This window comes from Gouania willdenowi, chromosome 12, assembly GCF_900634775.1.
Source record: "Gouania willdenowi chromosome 12, fGouWil2.1, whole genome shotgun sequence".
Lineage (NCBI taxonomy): Eukaryota > Metazoa > Chordata > Actinopteri > Blenniiformes > Gobiesocidae > Gouania > Gouania willdenowi.
In genome coordinates, this window is record NC_041055.1 from 6546912 (window position 1) to 6568760 (window position 21849).

The 21849-nt window shown below is 36.2% G+C and overlaps 1 protein-coding gene across 3 annotated transcripts in view; it reads left to right on the top strand.

Moving 5' to 3' along the window:
* grk3 (G protein-coupled receptor kinase 3) overlaps window positions 1–21849 on the top strand; it is a 96312-nt gene that overhangs the window by 52845 nt on the left and 21618 nt on the right. For all 3 annotated transcript variants that reach the window (XM_028463119.1, XM_028463120.1, XM_028463121.1), the window contains exons 3-13: window positions 4181–4254; window positions 4336–4437; window positions 7656–7730; window positions 11806–11867; window positions 11942–11993; window positions 12081–12172; window positions 13901–14000; window positions 15276–15354; window positions 16268–16398; window positions 17535–17629; window positions 20423–20530. In XM_028463119.1, the coding sequence (XP_028318920.1) occupies window positions 4181–4254; window positions 4336–4437; window positions 7656–7730; window positions 11806–11867; window positions 11942–11993; window positions 12081–12172; window positions 13901–14000; window positions 15276–15354; window positions 16268–16398; window positions 17535–17629; window positions 20423–20530 (970 nt within the window). The remainder of the gene's footprint in view (window positions 1–4180; window positions 4255–4335; window positions 4438–7655; window positions 7731–11805; window positions 11868–11941; window positions 11994–12080; window positions 12173–13900; window positions 14001–15275; window positions 15355–16267; window positions 16399–17534; window positions 17630–20422; window positions 20531–21849) is intronic.

A 21849-nucleotide genomic window follows, 5' to 3' on the forward strand; every position in this document is an offset into this window, starting at 1 on the left:
ACACAAACACTGATGTGAGCAAAGCTGACTCACGCACGCAAGTACAGACAGACACACACACACACACGCACACACACACACACGCACACACACACACACACACACACACACACACACTTTGATCCGAACCAAATACTTTTTTTGTGTTTTTGTTTCATTCAAACTCTCACACATTTTAAACTCTCTGACTGTGTATTTAAATAAAGGTTTATTATAGAAAAAGTGACGGTAGCACCAGGCTGTGTGAGTTTTAGATTCACGAGTGATGTGATGAGTGGTGTCAGAGGATTATCGTTAAGTGTTAACACAAATAGACGCGATCAAGAAGTGTTCGCGGATCAGGAACCGGCGCCGACCTTTCAGAGCTCTCACAGGATTCTCACCAGGGATTTTTCACAGCATAGAGGGATCACGTGGACGAGGGCTGAACCATTTTGGAAAAAACGATTGAATATTTTTTCAAGGGCCTCTTGTCATGTATTTTTCAATGAACACAAGCAATAAATCAATCAGTTTCATAATAAACAATTTCCGATTTATTTCAACTTTAAATAAATATAAAATATACATTTTAAAGCACAGATTACAACAATAAAGCAAACAAATCTGTGGCTTTACCTCGTCAACATATCTGACCAACTTCACGTTTCATGAGACGTACACGTGGACTGCACTTCTTAAACACTCTCTGAACTTAACAGGACAATACAAGAAAAAATAAATGAATGCAGCCTTTGCGATTAGGAAATCGCGTTTTATGATGTCGCGATAATATCGCAAATGCAATTAATTGTTCAGCCTTTCGCGTGGAGCGTGAGCGAGCAGCACCGACGCGGGAAATGTTTAAATTTATGAATCTCTGAGGGCCAAATTTAGTTTTTGTTGTTTTTTTAATCAGCTGAAAGGGTGAATGTAGTTATATATAGAGTTATACAGTATATAGAGTTACTCATTCCACTAATACTCACACACACTGTATAGACACAACACATAACATTTTATTCATAAGACTGATTCCAAGGTGCACATTTCAAATTTAAACGAGGCATTATGTGGGACCTGCAATAATATTGGAACTAGAGGTGTCCCGATCCGATATTAATATCGGATATCGGTCCGATATCAGCCAGAAAACCAATATCAGATTTCCTCAGACTGCATCTAAAATCACTGATATAAGCGCTCCGATAAAATGATCCGCCCCAGCACTTCTATCCATAGGTGACTGTTCTTCACACCCCAACATAGTAGGTGGCGGTAATGCACCCTAACATTGGTGCTGGTCTTATCATTTTTTTCATTTCTATTTTATTCATTTGTAGAATACTGTAGATATTATCTTGAAGGTTAAAATGTATGTAATCAATTAGTTAATAATAAACAGGTCAGTTTTTTTCATACCTACTGTTGTTGACTATTGTTCTCTGTTTGATTAACATCACATGATCAAGCCATTTCTAACATTCCACACAACAAAATAAGTAAAAGTATTTATGATTCGTGCTGATATCGTATCTGCTCAATATCGGTATCGGCCGATACGCAAGGCTGCAATATCGGCATCGTATCGGAAGTGAAAAAGTTGTATCGGGACATCTCTAATTGGAACGCATGCGGAGGAAGAAAACAGTAGAGCTTTAATCGGGCCAAAAAAAGAAAACCGGTCCCCAGCGCGAGAGAACGTGGCCCAAACCTGTCCGACTCAAATCAAGCCAACGTCTCTTTAAAAGGCACATATTATGCAATTTTTCACTCAGAGGAGGATCAAGACAAGCAGCATCGTGGGTAGCTAAGTGGCGGCAGGGGTCCTCAGGTAAAGACGGGAACATCCGAGCAAATCGCCTGTATTAAATAGACAGTGCGGCTGTGCAGTGTGTGTTTCTCGGTTATTCACATTAAAAAGAGAATTAAAACAACCCGTGCACGAATGGAAATCCCTTTTGTGCCTAAATGTGCAACAATTATTACAAAAAACATCAGAAAATCCACAAAATCCCCCTTGCGTTGCTGAAAACCCAGCGTAGGGGGCGCCATCGCTTCGTATCGGAGCAAAATGACAACATCGGGGGTCCTTACGCTCAACAGCGCTGGCGAGAACCCTGTCACGTGACACGCCAACCTCAGACTTCCACGGTGATAAATCCTTGTTTTATCTAGAACATCTATTTCTTTTATTTACAGATATTATAAAGAGATTATATTCATTGATATAGTGTATATATACAGTATATATGTATATATATATATATATATTTATACGTATATATGTGTACATATATATGTATATACATATTTTCCACAAAGGCATCTGTAGAAAATATTAGGTTTGTCAAAATAATATTTTTTTTTATACATAAAATAACGCCAATAAATTACATTCAAAATAAAAATTTAAAAAATGATAAGGTTCCAACGACAGAATAGCTAAATTTATGAACTCTAAAACTGAGAAAATAACCAGCATTCAATGCTGTTTTGGTGCCGTACATTACATTTAATCTGATTGGTCGGCTATGATGGTCTGGTTATTTCATTTTTTTGTAGTTTCATGATAAAAGTTAAATAAATTAATCATTAAAAAAGGTAAATAAAAAATGTTAAGAAATGTTTTAAAGTTTGTTTTAACATCATTAAATGTAAGTGTAGCTTCAAACCCATGATAGAAACAATCCCTGATGTTCATTGAACATGTGTTGATAATAGCATCATCTCCACACGTTGGACTCTTTGCATTGTCACTGAATGCATCACAGGATCAGTGCGATCGTTCGATCCGAGCGTGTAAAACAAGATGCAGAAACACTCGGCTTACCTCAGCGTGCGTTTAAAAACGACTAAAAATAGAGACGCTGTCATCCGACGGCCCTTGAACGCCTCTTGGTAATCACCGAAAAAGCGTTTTGGTCTCTGAAATGTCATCGAGCGTCGTCTGAAAATCATCTAAAACCGTCCTTGAATCTTTTCAGTGCAGCACGTCATCAGCCTTTGTCTTCATCACTGCTTCCTTAAACTCTTCCTCCTCTTCCTCATTGTCTCATTTCTACAACATCTCCATCTGACCTCGACCTCAACCTTTCATTTATTGTTTTTATTTTGACTAAATTTACCCAAATCCTAGCTTTCCTGATGATAGGTGAAATATAGAATATGTTACGGTTTCATTTATTCAGACAACTTTTTTTCAGGAAGTTTACTTTGAAAAATAAAATTAAAAAATCATGTAGTGTTACATTTTTATTTCCATTCTGAATTCTTTTTTTTTTTTTTTACTAAAAAAGGTTACTTTAACAAAACAATTTTATTTGATAAAATTTCTAATTCAATTTTTTTTTTATTTAATTCAAATACTCTAATGTTTTCTTATTATTTCTTTTAGATATTCTTTATAAATATTATTAAATTTGAATTTTTATTTCCATTCTTGATTTTTAGGTCAAAGGTTTTTTTGTTGTTTTTTTTAAACTTCTTTTACTAATAAAGGTTACTTTAACAATTGTTTTTATTTGATAAAATTTCTTATTTCATTTGTTTTTATTTAATTCAAATATTCTAATTTTCATTTATTTATTTAATCTAATTTAAATATTTTTCATATTTATTTATTTTAAATATTCTTTATAAAAAATCTAAAATTTTTATTTCTATTTCCATTCTTTATTTTTAGTTCAAAGGTTTTTTAAAAACAAATTTTACTAATAAAGGTTACTTTGACTATTTTTTATAGTTGAATAACATTTCTTATTTAATTTGTTTTTATTTAATTATTAAAATATTCTAATTTTCATTTATTTATTTAATCTAATTAAAATAATTTGTCATATTTATTTAAAATATTTTTCATATATATTATTACATTTTTTATTTCAATTCTTGATTGTTAGTTAAAATGTTTTTTTATTTAGTTTTTCATTTCATGATTTTTTTTTTTTTTTACAAATTTAATTAATAAAGGTAATTTTACCCTTTTTTTATGTAATAGAATTTCCTATTTATTTGTTTTTATTTAATTCAAACATTCAAATTTGTTTGTATTTATTTATTCTAATTTAAATAATGTGTTACATTTATTGTTATTTATTTTTTTCAAATATATGTTATTACATTTTTATTTTATTTTCCATTCTGGATTTTTAGCTCAAAGGCCTCGTTTTTCACCGTCTGACCTTTCTGTGTTTTTTAGGCTTTCTGCTTTTCAAGGACTACTGTATGAACGAGATCGACGAGGCCGTCCCCCAGCTAAAGTTCTATGAAGAGGTAAATCTGGGATTAAACCAGTAATCCCAGTCAGGAGTGGTTCATCCTGATCTTGGCGCGTCCTCTTTTTTTTTTTCCCAGATTAAGGACTACGAGAAGCTGGACTCGGAGGAGGAGCGTCTGAGCCGGAGCAGACAGATCTACGACGGATACATCATGAAGGAGCTGCTGTCCTGCTCACATGTGAGGGATTAAAACAACACACCGTTAATCCCAAGGGTTCACTCTTGCTTTATTCCTGGGGTTGAGTTTGTTTGTTAAAAGGAACAGAGCAGAATTTATATAAAGAAGGGGTAATATGTGTGTTTGAAGCTTAACGTATGGGGTGCCGATTGTAAAGGTGCACATGCTAAATAAACGGCAACAAACTAAATGTTACATTTAAATCTAAATGTAAATTTTAAATGTTAAATCTGAATGTTAAATGTAAATCTAAATCAGCTGAATGAATGGGGTGCCGATTGTAAAGGTGGGCATGCTAAATAAACAGCAACTTTTTGCAGCATTTAGCCACAAACTAAATGTTAAATGTAAATCTTAAATGTTAAATGTAAATCTAAATCATCTAAACATATGGGGCTACTTTTTGCAACATTTAGCAACACACTAAATGTTAAATCTAAATGTTACATTTAAATCTAAACGTTACATTTAAATCTAAACGTTACATTTAAATCTAAACGTTACAATTAAATCTAAATGTTAAATCCAAATCAGCTTAACGTATGGGCCTTGGATCGTAAATGTGTGCATGCTAAAATAAGCTGCAACTTTTTACAACATTTAGCAAGAAAACTAAATGTTAAATCTAAATGTTGAATCAAGTTGTTAAATGTAAATCAAAATTACCTGAATGTAACCTCTTACAAAGGTGTGCATGCTAAAATAAACAGCAACTTTTTGCAACATTTAGTAACAAACTAAATGTTACATTTAAATCTAAATGTTCCATGTAAATCTTAAATGTTAAATCTAGTTGTTGAATGTAAATCTAAATCAGCTAAATGTATGGGGCACCGATTGTAAAGCTGCGCATGCTAAAATTAACAGCTACTTTTTGCAACATTTAGCAAGAAAACTAAATGTTAAATCTAAATGTTAAATGTTAAATCAAGATGTTAAATGTGAATCAAAATCAGCTTAACGTACGGGGCACCTATTACAAAGGTGTGCATGCTAAAATAAATTACAAATTTTGTGACATTTAGCAACACACTAAATGTTAAATCTAAATGTCATGGGTGAAACTAAATATTTAACTAATATTCTAAGTCTAAATGTTAAATGTTAAAACTACATGTTACATTTGAATCTAAATGTTAAATCTAAATGTCACGGGTGAAACTAAATATTTACATATCTATATGATTTAGCATTTAACATTTAGATTTAAATGTAATATTTACATTTAACATTTAGTTTGTTGCTAAATGTTGCAAAAAGTTGTTCTAAATTTTGGCATGCGCACCTTTACAATCGGCGCCCCATATAATCGTTCATATAAACGACGACAGAGACATTTCTGACACAAAATAGTAACAGAGTTTTATTATTGAGCTTTAAAGCGTTGTATCTAATCCCTTAACACATGCTAGGCTAAGTCTTCCCCTGACCATACTTTCCTTTAAATTTCCAGCAACATCCGGACTGATCGTACATCACAGCATTGCTGCTATTTTTATTTTTTTTAAAATGACCGTAAAGCGTCACTCACAGCTGAGTCAGCAGCGGCTGTGCATTCACTGGGACACACAGATCACATTATTACTCATTAGATGGAGAGTCATAATGTGACATCGATAAGTCACTCTGCTCTCCATGCTGCACCCTCAAATTCTGATTAAAAAAAAATTGGAATATAAGAATCTATATCAGTAATGCGATAAGACAAAATATTTTCTTTCTTCTTTTTTTTAAATGCAAGAAAAGTTGCGTCTTTTTATTGACTATTACAAGACAGTGTTAATGGTTACTTTTACTATTTTTTTCTTTATCTATAAAAGCAAGGAATGTCTGCATGTGTGCAGTGCGTGCATGCGTGTGTGTGTGTGTGTGTGTTTGTGGAGTGAATATCTCCCTGACGCAGTGTGTGTTCGACCTCAAACTTAGTCAACGGCTTCCAAATACCCCTAGCGTGTGAATCCGTAATTTTGGAGACATTTGGTCATTCCAAAACCAATTTAAAACCAATTTGAAATGACCAATCCACACTGAGGAACTCCTGTCACAAACGTTGTTTTAGAACACTGATGATGTCATCAACAGTGACGTCATCAGAGTTCCAATCAGATTGTTCTGACTGATGATGTCATCAACAGTGACTTCATCATCGGTTGCTAAGCTAATGCAGTGTGACACTGTCTGTCTGTCTGTACACGATAACTTGAAAAGTTATAAACGGATTTTGATGAAATTTTCAGGAAATGTTGATAATGGGTCAAGGAACAGTTGATTAAATTGTGGTGATGTTCTGGTTACCAAGAGAAAATATTTATATATATTTCTATATCAAATTCATTTTCCCATCCACACTGTGGAACTCCTGTTAATGTCAATATGAATACATACTTCCGACGGGCATTGTACTAGTTTAATAAAATGTCTTATTTAATTAGGTTTTTTAAAAATTAAAATATTTTAATTCTCATGTATTTTTATTTAATCTAATGGAAATGATTTTTTTTATATATATATTATTAAAAAAAACCTTTCATTTCCATTCTTTTTTTTTTTTTCTTTTTTTTTAATATTAAAGATGAAATCCTTATTTCATCCAAAAGTGAACTGATTTCCACTTAACCCTCCTATTAGCTTTGGGGTCAATTTGACCCCATTTAATATTTTTAAATTTTAAAAAAATGCTGGTTGGATATTATGATTTTTCCTAAGTTGATGGGTACAATTTGATGGATTAAGCATAAAATGATCATGACAATATTTTTCAATGTGCTGAACACATATTGTATGCATTGGTGTTCCTCTGGGGGCAATTTGACCTCAAGCTGTTTTAGCTGTGTAAAATCTGGATAAAAGATACTCAAACTCTGAAAGTGAAAGTTTGACCTGATGGTGGCGCTGCAGGAAAGGTCTCGTCCTCACCACAACCAATAGTGTTCATACTCATGTTGTCATTAATGTTGTCAATACATTTGAGAAGATTTGGATGAAAACTATAACCACAAGATAATTTAATTGTAATTTAAAATATTGGCCTGTTGGTGGCGCTAGAAAACAGGTCAAGGTTTCATTGGTCATTGGGAGGCAAATACCCCTGGGGTCAGATTGACCCCAGGGTTAAAGTGTGTTTGGGATATTTCAGAATAATAGGAGGATTAAAATCAGTTTCATAATGAAGGATGGATGACGGCGTTCTGAATCTCTCCTTTTTTCTCTCCCCTCAGCCGTTTTCTAAGAAAGCTGTGGATCACGTGCAGAGTCACCTGGCCAAGAAACAAGTCCCACCCACTCTCTTTCAGGTAAACCCCGCTCACGCTCTCATGGGCCGATAGCTTTGTCAGCACTTTGGAATGGATGAATCCAATCAATCAATCAATCAAAGCTGGAGATGCACCACAAACATTGGTCCAAACAGAGCCCCAGCCTGGGCTTCCCTGCTAAGGATGCTGCCCCCTCCCCCGACCCGACCACGGATAAATGGCAGAAAACAGATGGTTGGATCATTTAATTGATCATTTCTGAAATGTTTCCTTCACATCTTTTAAAACCTTTTTCACAGTTTGTGCAGGGACGGTTGCATATTCCTTGGTACATGTGCCGTCTTACTCCATGCCAGTGACCATTAGCTTAACACGTAGCAGGAATGTCTGAGTAGGGTCGAAGGGTAAAGGGGCGGGGCTGCATTACGATATATTAGTGCTGTCAAAAGATTTTAAAAATTGTGTGATTAACCAATTATGTTTTAAATTTAATCATTCAAATGAATCTCTTTTTTAATCTCACCTAAAAATTGCTGAGAAAAGCCCTCAACTTGAGGTGTTTTCATTTAAATGACACTATTGTGACAGATCAAAAGATTGATATATAACAAACTAAACAAAGTGGCTTTATAAAGTCATTTATTGTTTTTAACAGACTCGAACAGATGCAGGCGTAGCTATTTTCATTCCACTGTATGTGAGACATGTCACAAAGAGCTGCTGCTACTTTTAGTTTTGACCATCAGGGGGAATATTAATGTGTACTATTGTCCATCTCCAAAAATTAGAAAATACAAATGAAACTAGACGAAAATGCAAGTGAGGATGCAGGTGCTGGCCTGCATCACACTGCATTACCATTAGCATTAGTTAGCATTAGCATTAGTATTAGCTAGCATTAGCTAGTATTAACTTTAGCATTAGCTAGCATTAGCATTTGCCTAGCAATGGTGTTACACTAGTATAGCATGAGCATAAACCTAGCATTGCCACTAACCTAGCATTAGCATTTGTCTAGCAATAGCACTAACCTACCGTTAGCTAAACATTAACCTAGCAATAAGTGAACATTGGCAATAAGGTTGAAAAAGGTTGAAATGATTTAAAGCAGAACTAAGTAACTTGTGCTTAGCGCTCCCCTTAAAGGTCCCTTTTGGTTATGTCACTATCGTAAAAACTCTGCACCCCCCGCCGTCTGCCCCACCCCACAGCTACATGCTACCTTTGCTCTCCCAAGACTGTAACAACTGATCACTGAAAAATCCTAATACAACAGTGACACTAAGGGTGCTTTCACACATATAGTCCCATGTAACCATGAGAACAGAATGAGGAAGAGAGACAAGTAAAACTAGAATTTTTGCATTTCTTGAAGAAAATGCAAGTGATGATGCATGTGCTTGCCCCCGTCGCACCGCAATTTGAAAAAAAGTTGAATTTGTTGAAAAATATGAAGAAAAGTTGAAATGGGTTGAAAAGGTTGCAAAAAGTTGAAATGGGTTGAAAAAGTTGAAATGGGTTGAAAAAAGTAAAAATGGGTTGAAAAGGTTGAAATGGGTTGAAAAATTTGAAATGGGTTGAAAAAGTTAAAATAGGTTGAAAAGGTTGAAATGAGTTGAAAAAGTTAAAATGGGTTGAAAAGGTTAAAATGAGTTGAAAAGGTTAAAAAGGTTGAAAAAAGTTAGCATTGGCATTGCGTTATCATTAGCATTGCATTAGCATTGCATTAGCATTAGCATTAGCACTAGCATTAGCATTGCGCTAGCATTAGTATTGCGTTAGCATTGTGCTAGCATTAGCATTGCGCTAGCATTAGCATTGTGCTAGCATTAGCATTGTGCTAGCATTAGCATTGCACTAGCATTAGCATTGTGCTAGCATTGCACCATTAGCATTGCACCAACATTAGCATTGTGCTAGCATTAGCATTGCGCTAACATTTGCATTGTGCTAGATTAGCATTTCACTAGCAGCATTGTGCTAGCATTAGCATTGCGTTAACATTAGCATTGTGCTAGCAATAGCATTATGCTAGCAATAGCATTTTGCTAGCAGTAGCATTGCGCTAGCATTAGCATTGCGCAAGCATTAGCATTGTGTTAGCATTAGCATTGTGCTAGCACTAGCATTGCGCTAATATTAACATTGCGCTAGCATTAGCATTGTGCTAGCATTTGCATTGTGCTGGCATTAGCATTGCGCTAGCATTAACAATGCGCTAACATTTGCATTGTGCTTGCATTAGCATTGCGCTAGCATTAGCATTGGCATTGTGTTAGCAATAGCATTGCGCAGGCATTTGAATTGTGCTAGCATTAGTTGAAAAGTTTGAAAAAATTTTAAAAAGGTTAAAATGGGTTGAAAAGGTTAAAAAAAAAGTTAAAATGGGTTAAAAAGGTTGAAATGGGTTGAAAAAGTTAAAATGGGTTGAAAAGGTTGAAAGAAGTGTAAATGGGTTGGAGGTAGTAGCTGAACATGTGAAAGGTTGAAAGGTTTGGATCAGTTAAAGAATGGCTGGTGAGGAAGGGTTTAAAAGTTTCTAAGGTTGACATTTCCAATGTAAGTGGATGGGAGAAAAAAGTTGCCAGGGCAATAACTCATAAAGTTGACAAGTTACAAATTATGAAAGCGATAGCATACATGTCGTGAATTTTCTGAACGGTTTGACATCTTGATTGTTAAAATCGGACAAACAGTGTAGGAGATAGGGCAAGACGGAAGAAGAAAAAAATATAATAATAAGAATAATAAAGGACACGGAATACACGGTATGACTTAATAAATGAATGATGTGAGAGTAATACGGAAGGAAGTGTGGAAATGTGTGTGATGTGTTTGTTTGTGTGCTGACAAAGCAACTCTGAAAATGCTGCCTGATGGAACGCTGGGTTGTGAGTGTGTGTGCGTGCCTGTTGCTGCAACAGCAGTGTGTGTGTGATTGCTGTGTGTCGCTGCTGAGCTGTCACTGCATGGATTGCTCGTTCCTCAGATAAAGGTCTTCTCTGCCTTTTTTTTGCGGGCTCCACCATGATATAAGTGAGAAAACTGAATTTGTAGACAACCGTGTGCAGCCACGGGGCTGGTCATAATCTAGCATTAGTTTGTATTGGGCTGGTGTAAAGCAGTTGCAAGTGCCGTTTTCTGGCCAGAGACAGCAGGGGGAGATGAAAGACCCCCCAATCACCCCATAAACACTTGTATTACGCTCACAGGGACTATAAAAATGATTTATTCAGGTGAAAAAGTTACTCAGTTCTGCTTTAAAATGGTTGAAAAAAGTTGGTTGAAGGTACAAGCTGAACAAAATCAGTTGAAAAATGTTTCGATAACTTAATTGTCAAAATTGGACAAACGGTGTAGGAGGAGTTAACGCGACGGAAGTAAAATGAACATAAAACATCAGGTCCATATGTAGTGCTATAAGTTATCGAAAACAGTAAGAACACTTTTATTATCAATACAGTCATTGAACACTGAACTTGTTGCTTTTTCTCTCCTTCAGTTAATAATATTTAACCAGTGAGTTTGTTTTTTTTTAATCACTCATGGACATATTCATTTTGGCTCTGAACCCTGTCATCCTGTCCAGTGTGGATTGGAGACGCTGCCTGCTCGTAGCATGTAGCAGCTAGCACTGTCCTAGTGTCTGTGCTAGCTGCTACATGTTTAGCATAGGGGTGGTAGCAGGGGCTGCAAAATTTCTGGTGACCCACAAACTCTTTCTTGCACAATTTGCACACACCTGGTCTTTAGTTTTTCATCCGATGTTTTTAAAATTCAAAGTAACGCCAACGAAGCTGTGAAGCTCCGCAGTCTCCCGTCTTGTTATTGTAATCTATGCATCAGTATTATGGGTATACCGAGAAAAAGAAAGGTTCCACACTGTCTGGGGTGCCAAATTGGCGTCTTTTTTTTGTGCGTCATTTTTTCCTGTAAATAATTAATCGCAATTAAATAGAAGTATGGACATGATGTATATAATTACCACCAAAGATGTTCACGACAGACATCAAAGTTTTCCCAATGCCTCAAGGTTGCTCCAAAGTTTAGTGAAACTCACTTTTTCCTCTGATTCTTCCGTTACTAAAAGCCGGTGCTTGTCTGTGTTTGTCAGCCGTACATCGTGGAAATCTGTGACAGCCTGAGAGGGAAGATCTTCCAGAAGTTCATCGAGAGGTGAGTTAAATCCTCTCTTTTGCTACGCTTCGTTCCCACTTTGACTGAACAACAATGTCTCCTTTTCCCCTCAGCGACAAATTCACTCGCTTCTGTCAGTGGAAGAACGTGGAGCTCAACATCCACGTGAGTACCAAGAGGCGTCCACACATTGAACAGAGGGAAAAACCTTCTTTAACGTCAACTCTCTTCACGTTTTCCCGTGACTTTCAGTTGACCATGAACGACTTCAGCGTGCACCGAATCATCGGCCGAGGAGGATTCGGAGAAGTTTACGGCTGCAGGAAGGCCGACACGGGAAAGATGTGCGTATTACAGCTATGTTTGTGTGTGTGTGTGTCTTTCTCTTTGTGTGTGTGACATGTGTTGGTTGTGCGACCATCAGGCAGGGTTGGGCTCATTTATAAATTTAATTGATAATTAATAATTGTGTAATTGATAATTCATTACAATTATGGCATAATTAGTGAGTGTGCACAAACTTTTTTAGCTTGTTTCAACTTTTTCAACCCATTTCTACTTTTTTTCAACTTAATTGCTAATGTTAAGGGTTATGGTGTTGTTTGGGTATTGCTATTGCTAGATGAATGCTAATGCCAGGTTAGTGCTATTGCTAACATTAGCCAAATGCTAACGTTAGGATAATGCTCACACTAGGTTAATGAAAAGTTAAAGGTTAAAGAAAAGGGGCGACCAGTGACTCAGTGGTAGAGTGGGTCGTCCAGTAACCGAAGGGTTGGGGGTTCGAATCCTGCTCTATCCGAGTCATTGTTGTTGTGTTCTTGAGCAAGGCACTTTACCCACATTGCCTTGTATGAATGGGTATGAATTGTGCTTGAATTTTGGTGGTGGTGGCGCAAAATGGCAGCCATGCCTATGTGGCTACATTGTAGCTTACCACCACAGGTATGACTGTGTGAGTGACTGGTGTGAATGAATAATGGTTTCTGTAACGTGCTTTGAGTCTCCTCAAAAAAAGCACTATATAAATCCAAGCCATTATTATTATTATTATTATTATTATTATTATGAATATGAATACTAACGCTAGACTAATGTCAACGCTAGGTTAATGCCAACGTTAGGCTAATGCTAATGCGAGCATTAATGCTAATGCTAGTGTTAATGTTAACGTAATGCTAATGCTAACACTAATGTTAATGTTGACGCTAGGCTAATGTTAATGCTAACACTAATGTTAATGTTAACGCTAGGCTAATGTTAATGCTAACACTAATGTTAATGTTAGGTTAATGCTAATGCTAGGCTAATGCTAACCTAATGCAGCGGCAAGCACCTGCATCCTCACTTGCATTTTCTTCAGGAAATGCAAATATTCTAGTTATAATTGTAATTGAGCAAATCTGCTGCTGTTGTAATTGTAATTGAGTTCAGTTAATTGACTTTCGGATTGTAATTGGTATGGAAATTGTATAAAAACTGTCAATTCTAATTTAATTATAAGCAAACCCGGGGAACCATGTTACAGTTCTATTGCTTGCACTTAAACAGTTCAAAATCAGTAAAATATGTTTTACATCAAAATTTCCCACTACCTGTTAGTTCTGTTTAAGATCCTTTTAGCATTTTAAAAAAAGTTCAATGGAGGGGTATACTGACAGCAGGCCATATCAAAAATATTAATCACAATGTTTTCATTGGTTAGGAAGCCTAATAAGGTAACCAAGAGATGAAAAATGAATTAGATGATACATAATATTTGTGTATTTTACAGCTGATTTAAGACGTGTCAAAACTGACCCGTTATCATAAGAGATGCTAACAGAACGCTAACAGAGGAGGAAGATTAAGTTTTATGAATTATTTATTAAAGGCTCAGTAATTGTAATTTAATTTTAGTAATTGAGAATGTAATTGTAATTGACTTTCAGAGGTAAAATAATAATTATAATTTTGATTGTAATGGGAAAAAATGCTGCTCTATGTAATCATGATTGAGTTGTGATTGAATGTGGATAATTGAAGACGTAATTGTAATTGAAAAATGCAATTGACCCCAACCCTGTTTTCAGGTATGCCATGAAATGTTTGGACAAGAAGAGGATTAAGATGAAGCAGGGAGAGACGCTGGCACTCAACGAGCGCATCATGCTGTCGCTGGTCAGCACAGGGGTGAGTGACACGCGCCCACACACACACACACACACACACACACACACACACACACACACACACACGCACACGCGCACACGCACACACACACACACACACACGCTGATCACTGCAGGGTGATGGAAACACTGTGACGCCTTTGTTGTTACAGGTGAGATGACATCAGCATTCACACTCAGCACTTTATCTGTCGGTGTATCGTGTCATCTGGCGATTATTATAACTAGTGATGCATCGCAGCAGATACAAGACGTTAACGCTGTTTGCAATCATCTGATTACAAAAAACTTTTGGTGTTTATTCTTATTAATTTCCATATTTTATTATTTTTATTTATTGTTATTATTGTTATTATTATTCAGTTGGGTTATGTCTAGTATTTTATCTGCTATTAATGTAGTTTATTATTATAAATAACAATAATAATAATAATATTTATTGTACATTTTTGACTTTATTAATTTACTTAATTAAATGTATATAATTGATTATCATTGATTATTGTATTTTATTTATTCATATTAAATCATCTAGTGTGGCTTTTGTTGGTTTAAATCTAGTAATTTCTCTGATATTAATGTAGTTTATTTTATATTTTAATATTTTATCAATTTTCTACATTTTGTTATTATTGTAATAATTTTTATGAATTTAAAATTTTGAATTCCTATTTATTTATTAAGTTAAATGTATTAAACATTTGTATCATTGAATAATTTTTATTCAATAATACATTTTATTTATTCATATTAAATCATCTAGTGTGGCTGTAATGCTTCAGATTATTATTTTGTTGGGTTACATCTAGTGTTTTCTCTGCTATTAATGTAGTTTATTTTATATTGTAATATTTTATTCATTTACAAAAAACATTAATATTATTTAATTATTTATATTATTATTGTTATTGTACATTTTTGAATTCTTGATTATTTATTTAGTTAAATATATAGTATTTTTTTATCATTGATTATTATCTTCTATTTATTAATATTTAATCATCTAGTGTGGCTTTAGTGCTTCAGTTGACAGATATGGATTATTTTTTAGTAATTTAGGTAATTGCAAATCACTTACAAGATAACACGATCACTAGCTGAGCCGTAACACCAACTAATGCAAGCACTCAATATGACCAAAGTTTGATATCTTTTAGTAACCAAAAGGTAACGGTCGTTAGGATGAGATCACGCTGTTCGATCAGTGCGCGCACACACACACACACACACACACAAAACCTTCAGTTTTATCATTTTTATGTCGCTCTCTCTTCAGGACTGTCCGTTCATCGTGTGCATGACGTACGCCTTCCACACCCCCGACAAGCTCTGCTTCATCCTGGACCTCATGAACGGTATGCAGTGTGGGTGGAGTTTGCATCTGCAACTCTATAACTCGTCTTTACCAAAATGAACCAATAAACAAATTGAGATCATCTTATTTTGACAGTCTGTGCAGCAGCTGTTTCATATTTCTTCCAAATGTTGTAATGTTAAGGAAACTTGAAGGTGTTTTTTCCTCCTCTGGGAATCTTGTGATAAGCACCCTTTAAAGCAGCGGTTCGCAACCTTTTTCGGGTCGTGAGCTCATTTGGATTTCACAAATGTCCAGTGACCCCAGATACATTTTTTTATGTTTATTAAAGTGCACCATCATCAGATATTTTTATACTGCATTTTATTTGAACAAGATTTATATTTGGTGAAAGTTTAGGTATAGAATAGTTATTTTATGTTTATTGTGTGTGATGTGTATTTGTAAAAGAATAATTTGTAATTTGTAAAAGTTTTAATGTTTTTATTTGTATGTATTTTTTTTTATTAGACATTTCAGGGCCCCCATTTTAATTCCTGGCGACCCCACATGGGGTCCCGACCCCAAGGTTGAAAAACCGTGCTTTAAAGAATGAAAAATAATGTATCTCCCCCCATCTCAACAAAATGGTTCAAAAATGTTCAAATTATGGCTATTCTTCTTCAAAGCTCATAAAAATATCAAAATATGCAATCACATATTTTAAAATGGTAATATTAATGTAATAATGGTAAATAATTGAGACAAAAAGCATTTGTTAGTTTTTTTTTTAGGGGAGGGGGTGCACCCCCACAGTTTGGGAACCACTGACTTATGAGTTCATATTGAATTAAAATGACAGAATATGCTGCTATTGGCTGAGAATTACAGTTTATCCTTTTGTTTCTTATAGAACTGATGTCATACTGACGCGGTGTGTTTGTGTGTGTATGTGTGCGTGCGTGTGTGTTTAGGGGGCGACCTGCACTACCACCTCTCTCAGCATGGTGTGTTCAGTGAGAAGGAGATGCGTTTCTACGCGGCCGAGATCATCCTGGGATTGGAGCACATGCACAACCGCTTCGTGGTTTACAGAGACCTGAAGGTAGAACCACGACATCCTTCATCATCCATCATCCATCCATCCATCCATCATCCATCCATCCCATATACTGTATTTATTACGGCTGGGACTAAAACTAAAGTTTACAAATCTGAAAAAAGCATGAATATAACTAAAGAGTGACTAAACCCCTGCTTTCTGCTGACCTGCCACTAGGAGGGAAATTAAAAAAATACCTTGATTATGGGCGGTACTGCTGTAGCAGTAAGACACGCCCACTCAGTCAGCACACAGAGATAGACGGTAATACACACAATGATGTGTCTGTACACATACTCCTCCCACCTCGAGCACATAGCATTAAGACGTACACACACGTCCGCGCACATGCAGAGACAGATGGGAATACACACAATGACGTGTCTGTACACACACACGCACACACACACACACACACACACACACACACACATAGCGAGTTCATAATCTGAGATGTGTCACTACAAGTACAGGCTCACACACTCACTCCTCCCACCTCCCACACATAGCAATAAGACGCACACGCAGAGACAGACGGGAATACACACAAATGTGTCTTGTCTAAAATCAGGAAAACCAAGTGATATTATTTTATTTTGTTGGGTTTTTTTCTCTATATTTTTCTTGTTTTTTTCCCCCAAAAATATTCTTTTACAATTTAAAATAGGAAAACCAAGTGATATTATTTTATTTTGGGGGTTTTTCTACATTTTTTTCTCTATATTTTTCTCATTTTTCTTGTTTTTTCCCCCCAAAAAAGATTATTTAACGATCTAAAATCAGGAAAAGATTCCCATCTTATTTGAAATCATCTGTTTTGTGATATTCCCAACATTGTGCACAGATTAAATCCCATCACCACTGGTTTTATTGAGCCATGAAGCTTTTCACTGTAATTTGCCACCAGCATCATTGCCATGTGTGGAGCAAAGGATTAGGGAAAAGCTGAGGAACGCCCACACGGCCTCTGGTTTTCCTCTGATTCCCTGTTTGGAACTGGTTGCCATAATAGTAGACAGGGCAGTTTTGGGTTCCCAGTAAACAAACTGGTGAGAACCAGAGCAGGAGCTGTTTATGGGCCGAGGTGGAGACTTTGTTTAGCCCTTTTGTTGTCCTTAAGCTCCGCCCCTTTTCCTCAGCCCGCCAACATCCTGCTGGACGAACACGGACACGTGCGGATCTCCGACCTCGGCCTGGCCTGCGACTTCTCCAAGAAGAAACCTCACGCCAGCGTGTAAGTCCCAATGAGTCAAAAAAGTCAAGTCATAAGTTACATTTCTACACCCAACGTTACTGAGTACATTTTTTTTCCTTTCTTTTAAAATGATCAACAGGACATTGTGAAATTACGTAAAATGAAATGACCAGAAGGACAAAGTTTTATATTTGAGAAAGTTTAGGTATAGGACAGAGTTATTTTGTATTTATTGTGTGTGATGTGTATTTCTAAAAGAATAATAATTTAAAAAAAAAAAAAAAAAAATATATATATATATATATATATATATATATATACAGTATATATATATATATATAAAATTTGAATCTTCTTCTTTTTTTTTTTTTTTTTACCTACCTTTTTTATTTCTATTTAGTTTTTTTTTTTTTAGAATTAGAAATTTAAAAATAACTGAAGTCGTGAAAAAAAAGCATGGGGAAATTGCTATCCTTCAAATATTGTGGAGTTTCATTTAATGAAGATAACTACAACTGAATTATTTGCTAATAATTTTTTTAAACAATCATTTTTTTTTTCTGTCATTAACTTTGTCCTGCGGGCTGAATTAGATTGTCCAAAGCTCCGGATTTGGCCCCCGGACCTTGAGTTGGCCACATGCGTTCTAAGGCTACACCGTGGAGTGTTTGATGCTTAAGTAAGAATATTCTACAAATGAATAAAAAAATAAATGAAAAAAGCCTCAGTAAATCCAATAAAAACTATATATTTTATCAGAGATCTTAAATGCAGGCCGATATAATTGATACTTCTTTTTTGCTGATATTGAACCGATATCAACGGGATCAGGAAACCCGTGTCCTGAACGTGGTGCTAGTCCATGACACCTATTAAGCAACAAAATCAGCTCATAACCAGTGTGAAAATAATAATAATGCATTGGATTTTATATAGCGTTGTATCATAGACACTCAAAGCACTTTACACATTATTCTTTCACTCCACCCTTAGTGATGGTAAGCTACTATTGTAGCCACAGCAGCCCTGGGGCCGAGGTTGCCATGGTGCGCCATTGGCCCCTCCGACCACCACCAACACTCACTCACACACTACGTTCATACTAGGCAATGTGGGTGAAGTGCCTTGCCCAAGGACACAATGATAGATACCATTGAGGCGACTGTCCCCCACTGTGGCACTTGGAATTCTCAGTACCGTATTTTTCGGACTATAAGGCGCACCTAAAATCCTTTAATTTTCTCAAAAATCGACAGTGCGCCTTATGTATGGAATTAATATGTCAAAATCTTTTAGTACAACTTTGGTATAACTATAAAGCTGCACCACTTGATGGATTTTTGGCACTTCAGGGCTACCGTAGTCAGACGCCTCGTGGAGTGATATGTACCTGTACTGTGCTTCAACATACTGAACTGAAAAAGTGAGTGTATTGTTCGAAATTTTATGTGTTAAACCTGAACAATGTTGAGTTATTGTTAATGAGTTGAATAAAGTTTGACTTATCTGACTATTTTGTTTCACTTAATGAGCCTTAATATTAATAATAATAATAATAATAATAACAAACCGGTGCGCCTTATGTATGAAAATAGACCCGGTCAGACCCATTCATTGATAGTGCGCCTTATAGTCCGAAAAACACGGTAACTCCCAGACCTGTTTAGATTCAGAGATCTAACCAGATCAATGACAGGCTGGTATGGCCTATGTACTATAGACCGTAAAAAGAATGGACGACACACGCTCACGGAGAAGTGAGGCTTTTATTTTTAGAGCTCCCCCTGCTGACTGGCTGCAGTATAGGTCATAAACCCCGCCTCCTCAATGGTAACGGATGGGATGTGGGTCAAACTGTAAAGTTAAAATACTAGTCACATAATTTTTTTTCAAACCTACACTCTGCTGTGATCATTAGTTACTATCACCGTACGTTGTGTTCAAGTGATAATTTTTCTGTGAAGTTTATTTTAATTAAGTTATTTGAGGTTGAAAAACGGGATTTGACGTCATATATGACGATGATTGACAGCCGATGATCTTGCGTAGCTCTCTTTGTGAATAGCACAGGCAGTTACGTCGTGACAGAAAGCCGAGACGCCATTAAACTTTTTTCCGTCTTTTTTGAGCTACTAGTACTAGTACTAACCTCTATGATCTGATCATCTGAACAAGACAATGGTAGAATTTCCAGTCGGAAAGATACTTAAGTTCTTGGCGTAGCTGGGCTGCGTAACTCCTCAGGGCAGTACGTTAAATGGGCGGGACGCGTTACCAGGGCTCCTCCCACTGAACCCTACTGTGTAGACTCTGGTTCCAAATGATGGCAGCGCCCCTAAACGCCATATTTTGGCTTCAAGAACGTTGAGTCGGAACATCTACAGTGCACGCCCACTGGTACATACCAATCAATTAGTTTAAAAACTGTAGGAAATCTAGGCCAACGGATCGACCCTGAAACCAGACCATAACCCACTTTACAACTGGAATCAAACTACGGTCGTCCCACAAACCAGTCCACAATCAAACTACAAAGCAGTCTGAACTAAACACTGGAGCGTTGCTGCCACCTGCTGTTCAGTTCAGTTCAGTTTTTTATTGTTTCTGCAAAACTTTTGTTTTTTTCAATACGCTAATATTTTTATTATTTTTTTTTAAAAAGGAGATAAATAGTGCATGTTCCAGCATGAGGGCATTCTAAATAAAGGAAATCTCTGACCTTTATGTATGTTGATAATCAGTTTATAACCATTAGATTTATTAAACTGTACAACCCCCAGTGGACTAATCGGGAACTGGGAATTTGTGTGTGTGTGTGTTTTCCCTCCTCAGAGGAACTCATGGCTACATGGCTCCAGAGGTTCTCCAGAAAGGAACGGCGTACGACAGCAGCGCCGACTGGTTCTCCTTAGGCTGCATGCTCTTCAAGCTGCTCCGAGGGTACTGCTCTGACCTCTGACCCCTGAACACACACACGAACACACACACACGCTGCGGTCGCTCTATGAAAGCTCTCTGTATTGAAGCTGCCGCGCTGCTTTCTGCTGTCCAGTGTGTCTTTGATGTGGAGTGTGTGAACGCCAAAGGTCAGGAATCGTGCGTGTGCGTGTGCATGTGTGTGCTTCCACTGATGGTTTTGTTCCTGTAAGGATGCATGGATAGAGAAATGAATGGATTGTACTTTATGACGGGGGTCACGAGACACTGGGAGGAGCTCGCCAGATGCCTTTAAGAAACTAAGAATATTTTCGAAACAATTTAAGCCCATTTTTTGCTTATTTTTACCCTTTTTCTGCCACTACATCAAACTTACCATATTTACCTATTTTCATCACTTTTTCTTACCATGTTTTTGCTTCTTTTAATGCATTTTTGCTTCATTATTCCCACTTTTTTCTTCCCAATTTCAAGACATTTTTGGCATTTTGACTTTTCCCACCTAATATTGCACAAGTTGGCTCATTATTGTCACTTTTAACCTCTTCTCACAAACCATACATAGTTTTATTACTTATTTTGTAGTGTGGAATGTTAGAAAATGCTTGATCAAGTGATGTTAATCAAACAGAGAACAATAGTCAGCAATTCAAGTTCACTTCAGTTATTTATACCGGAGTGCTTATATCGGAGATTTTAGATGCAGTCTGATGTAATCCGGTATTCGTTTTCTGGCTGTTATCGGACCGATATTTGATATCAGTATTGGATCGGGACACCCCTACTTTAAACTATTTTATCCTACTTTTTGTCTGTTTTTTGCCACTCAAATTTGCAACTTTTAACCAATTCCGGTGGTTTTCAAAATCCCATTTTACCACCTTTTCCACCATTTTTTTTCCACCACATGACCGTTTTTCAATGTTCATGTCTGTGTTCAAACACCTTCAGGTACAGTGGGGGTCCCCAGTCTCTGGTAAGAGTGTGACGATATCTCAATACGGCAATATATCACGATATATTTTTGCACGATTGATTATCGATATGCTTGCGCTAAGTATAGATTATATAAAGACCCTATTTATTGTTTACAGAAAGCACTATTGGAGATAGTTATTTGTTTCCATTGGTATGTTGACACTTATTTACAGAAATGTTGCACTAAAATAGTGTCACTGTTCATAGGACACTTTTTCAATTTATTGTCTTTCAGAGATATAAGATATTGTTATGTCATAGATTATCGTAGATTGATTTCTGACCAATACATCGATAATCGCAGTATTGTCATATCGTGAGATAATTGTTATTGTGAGCTTTGT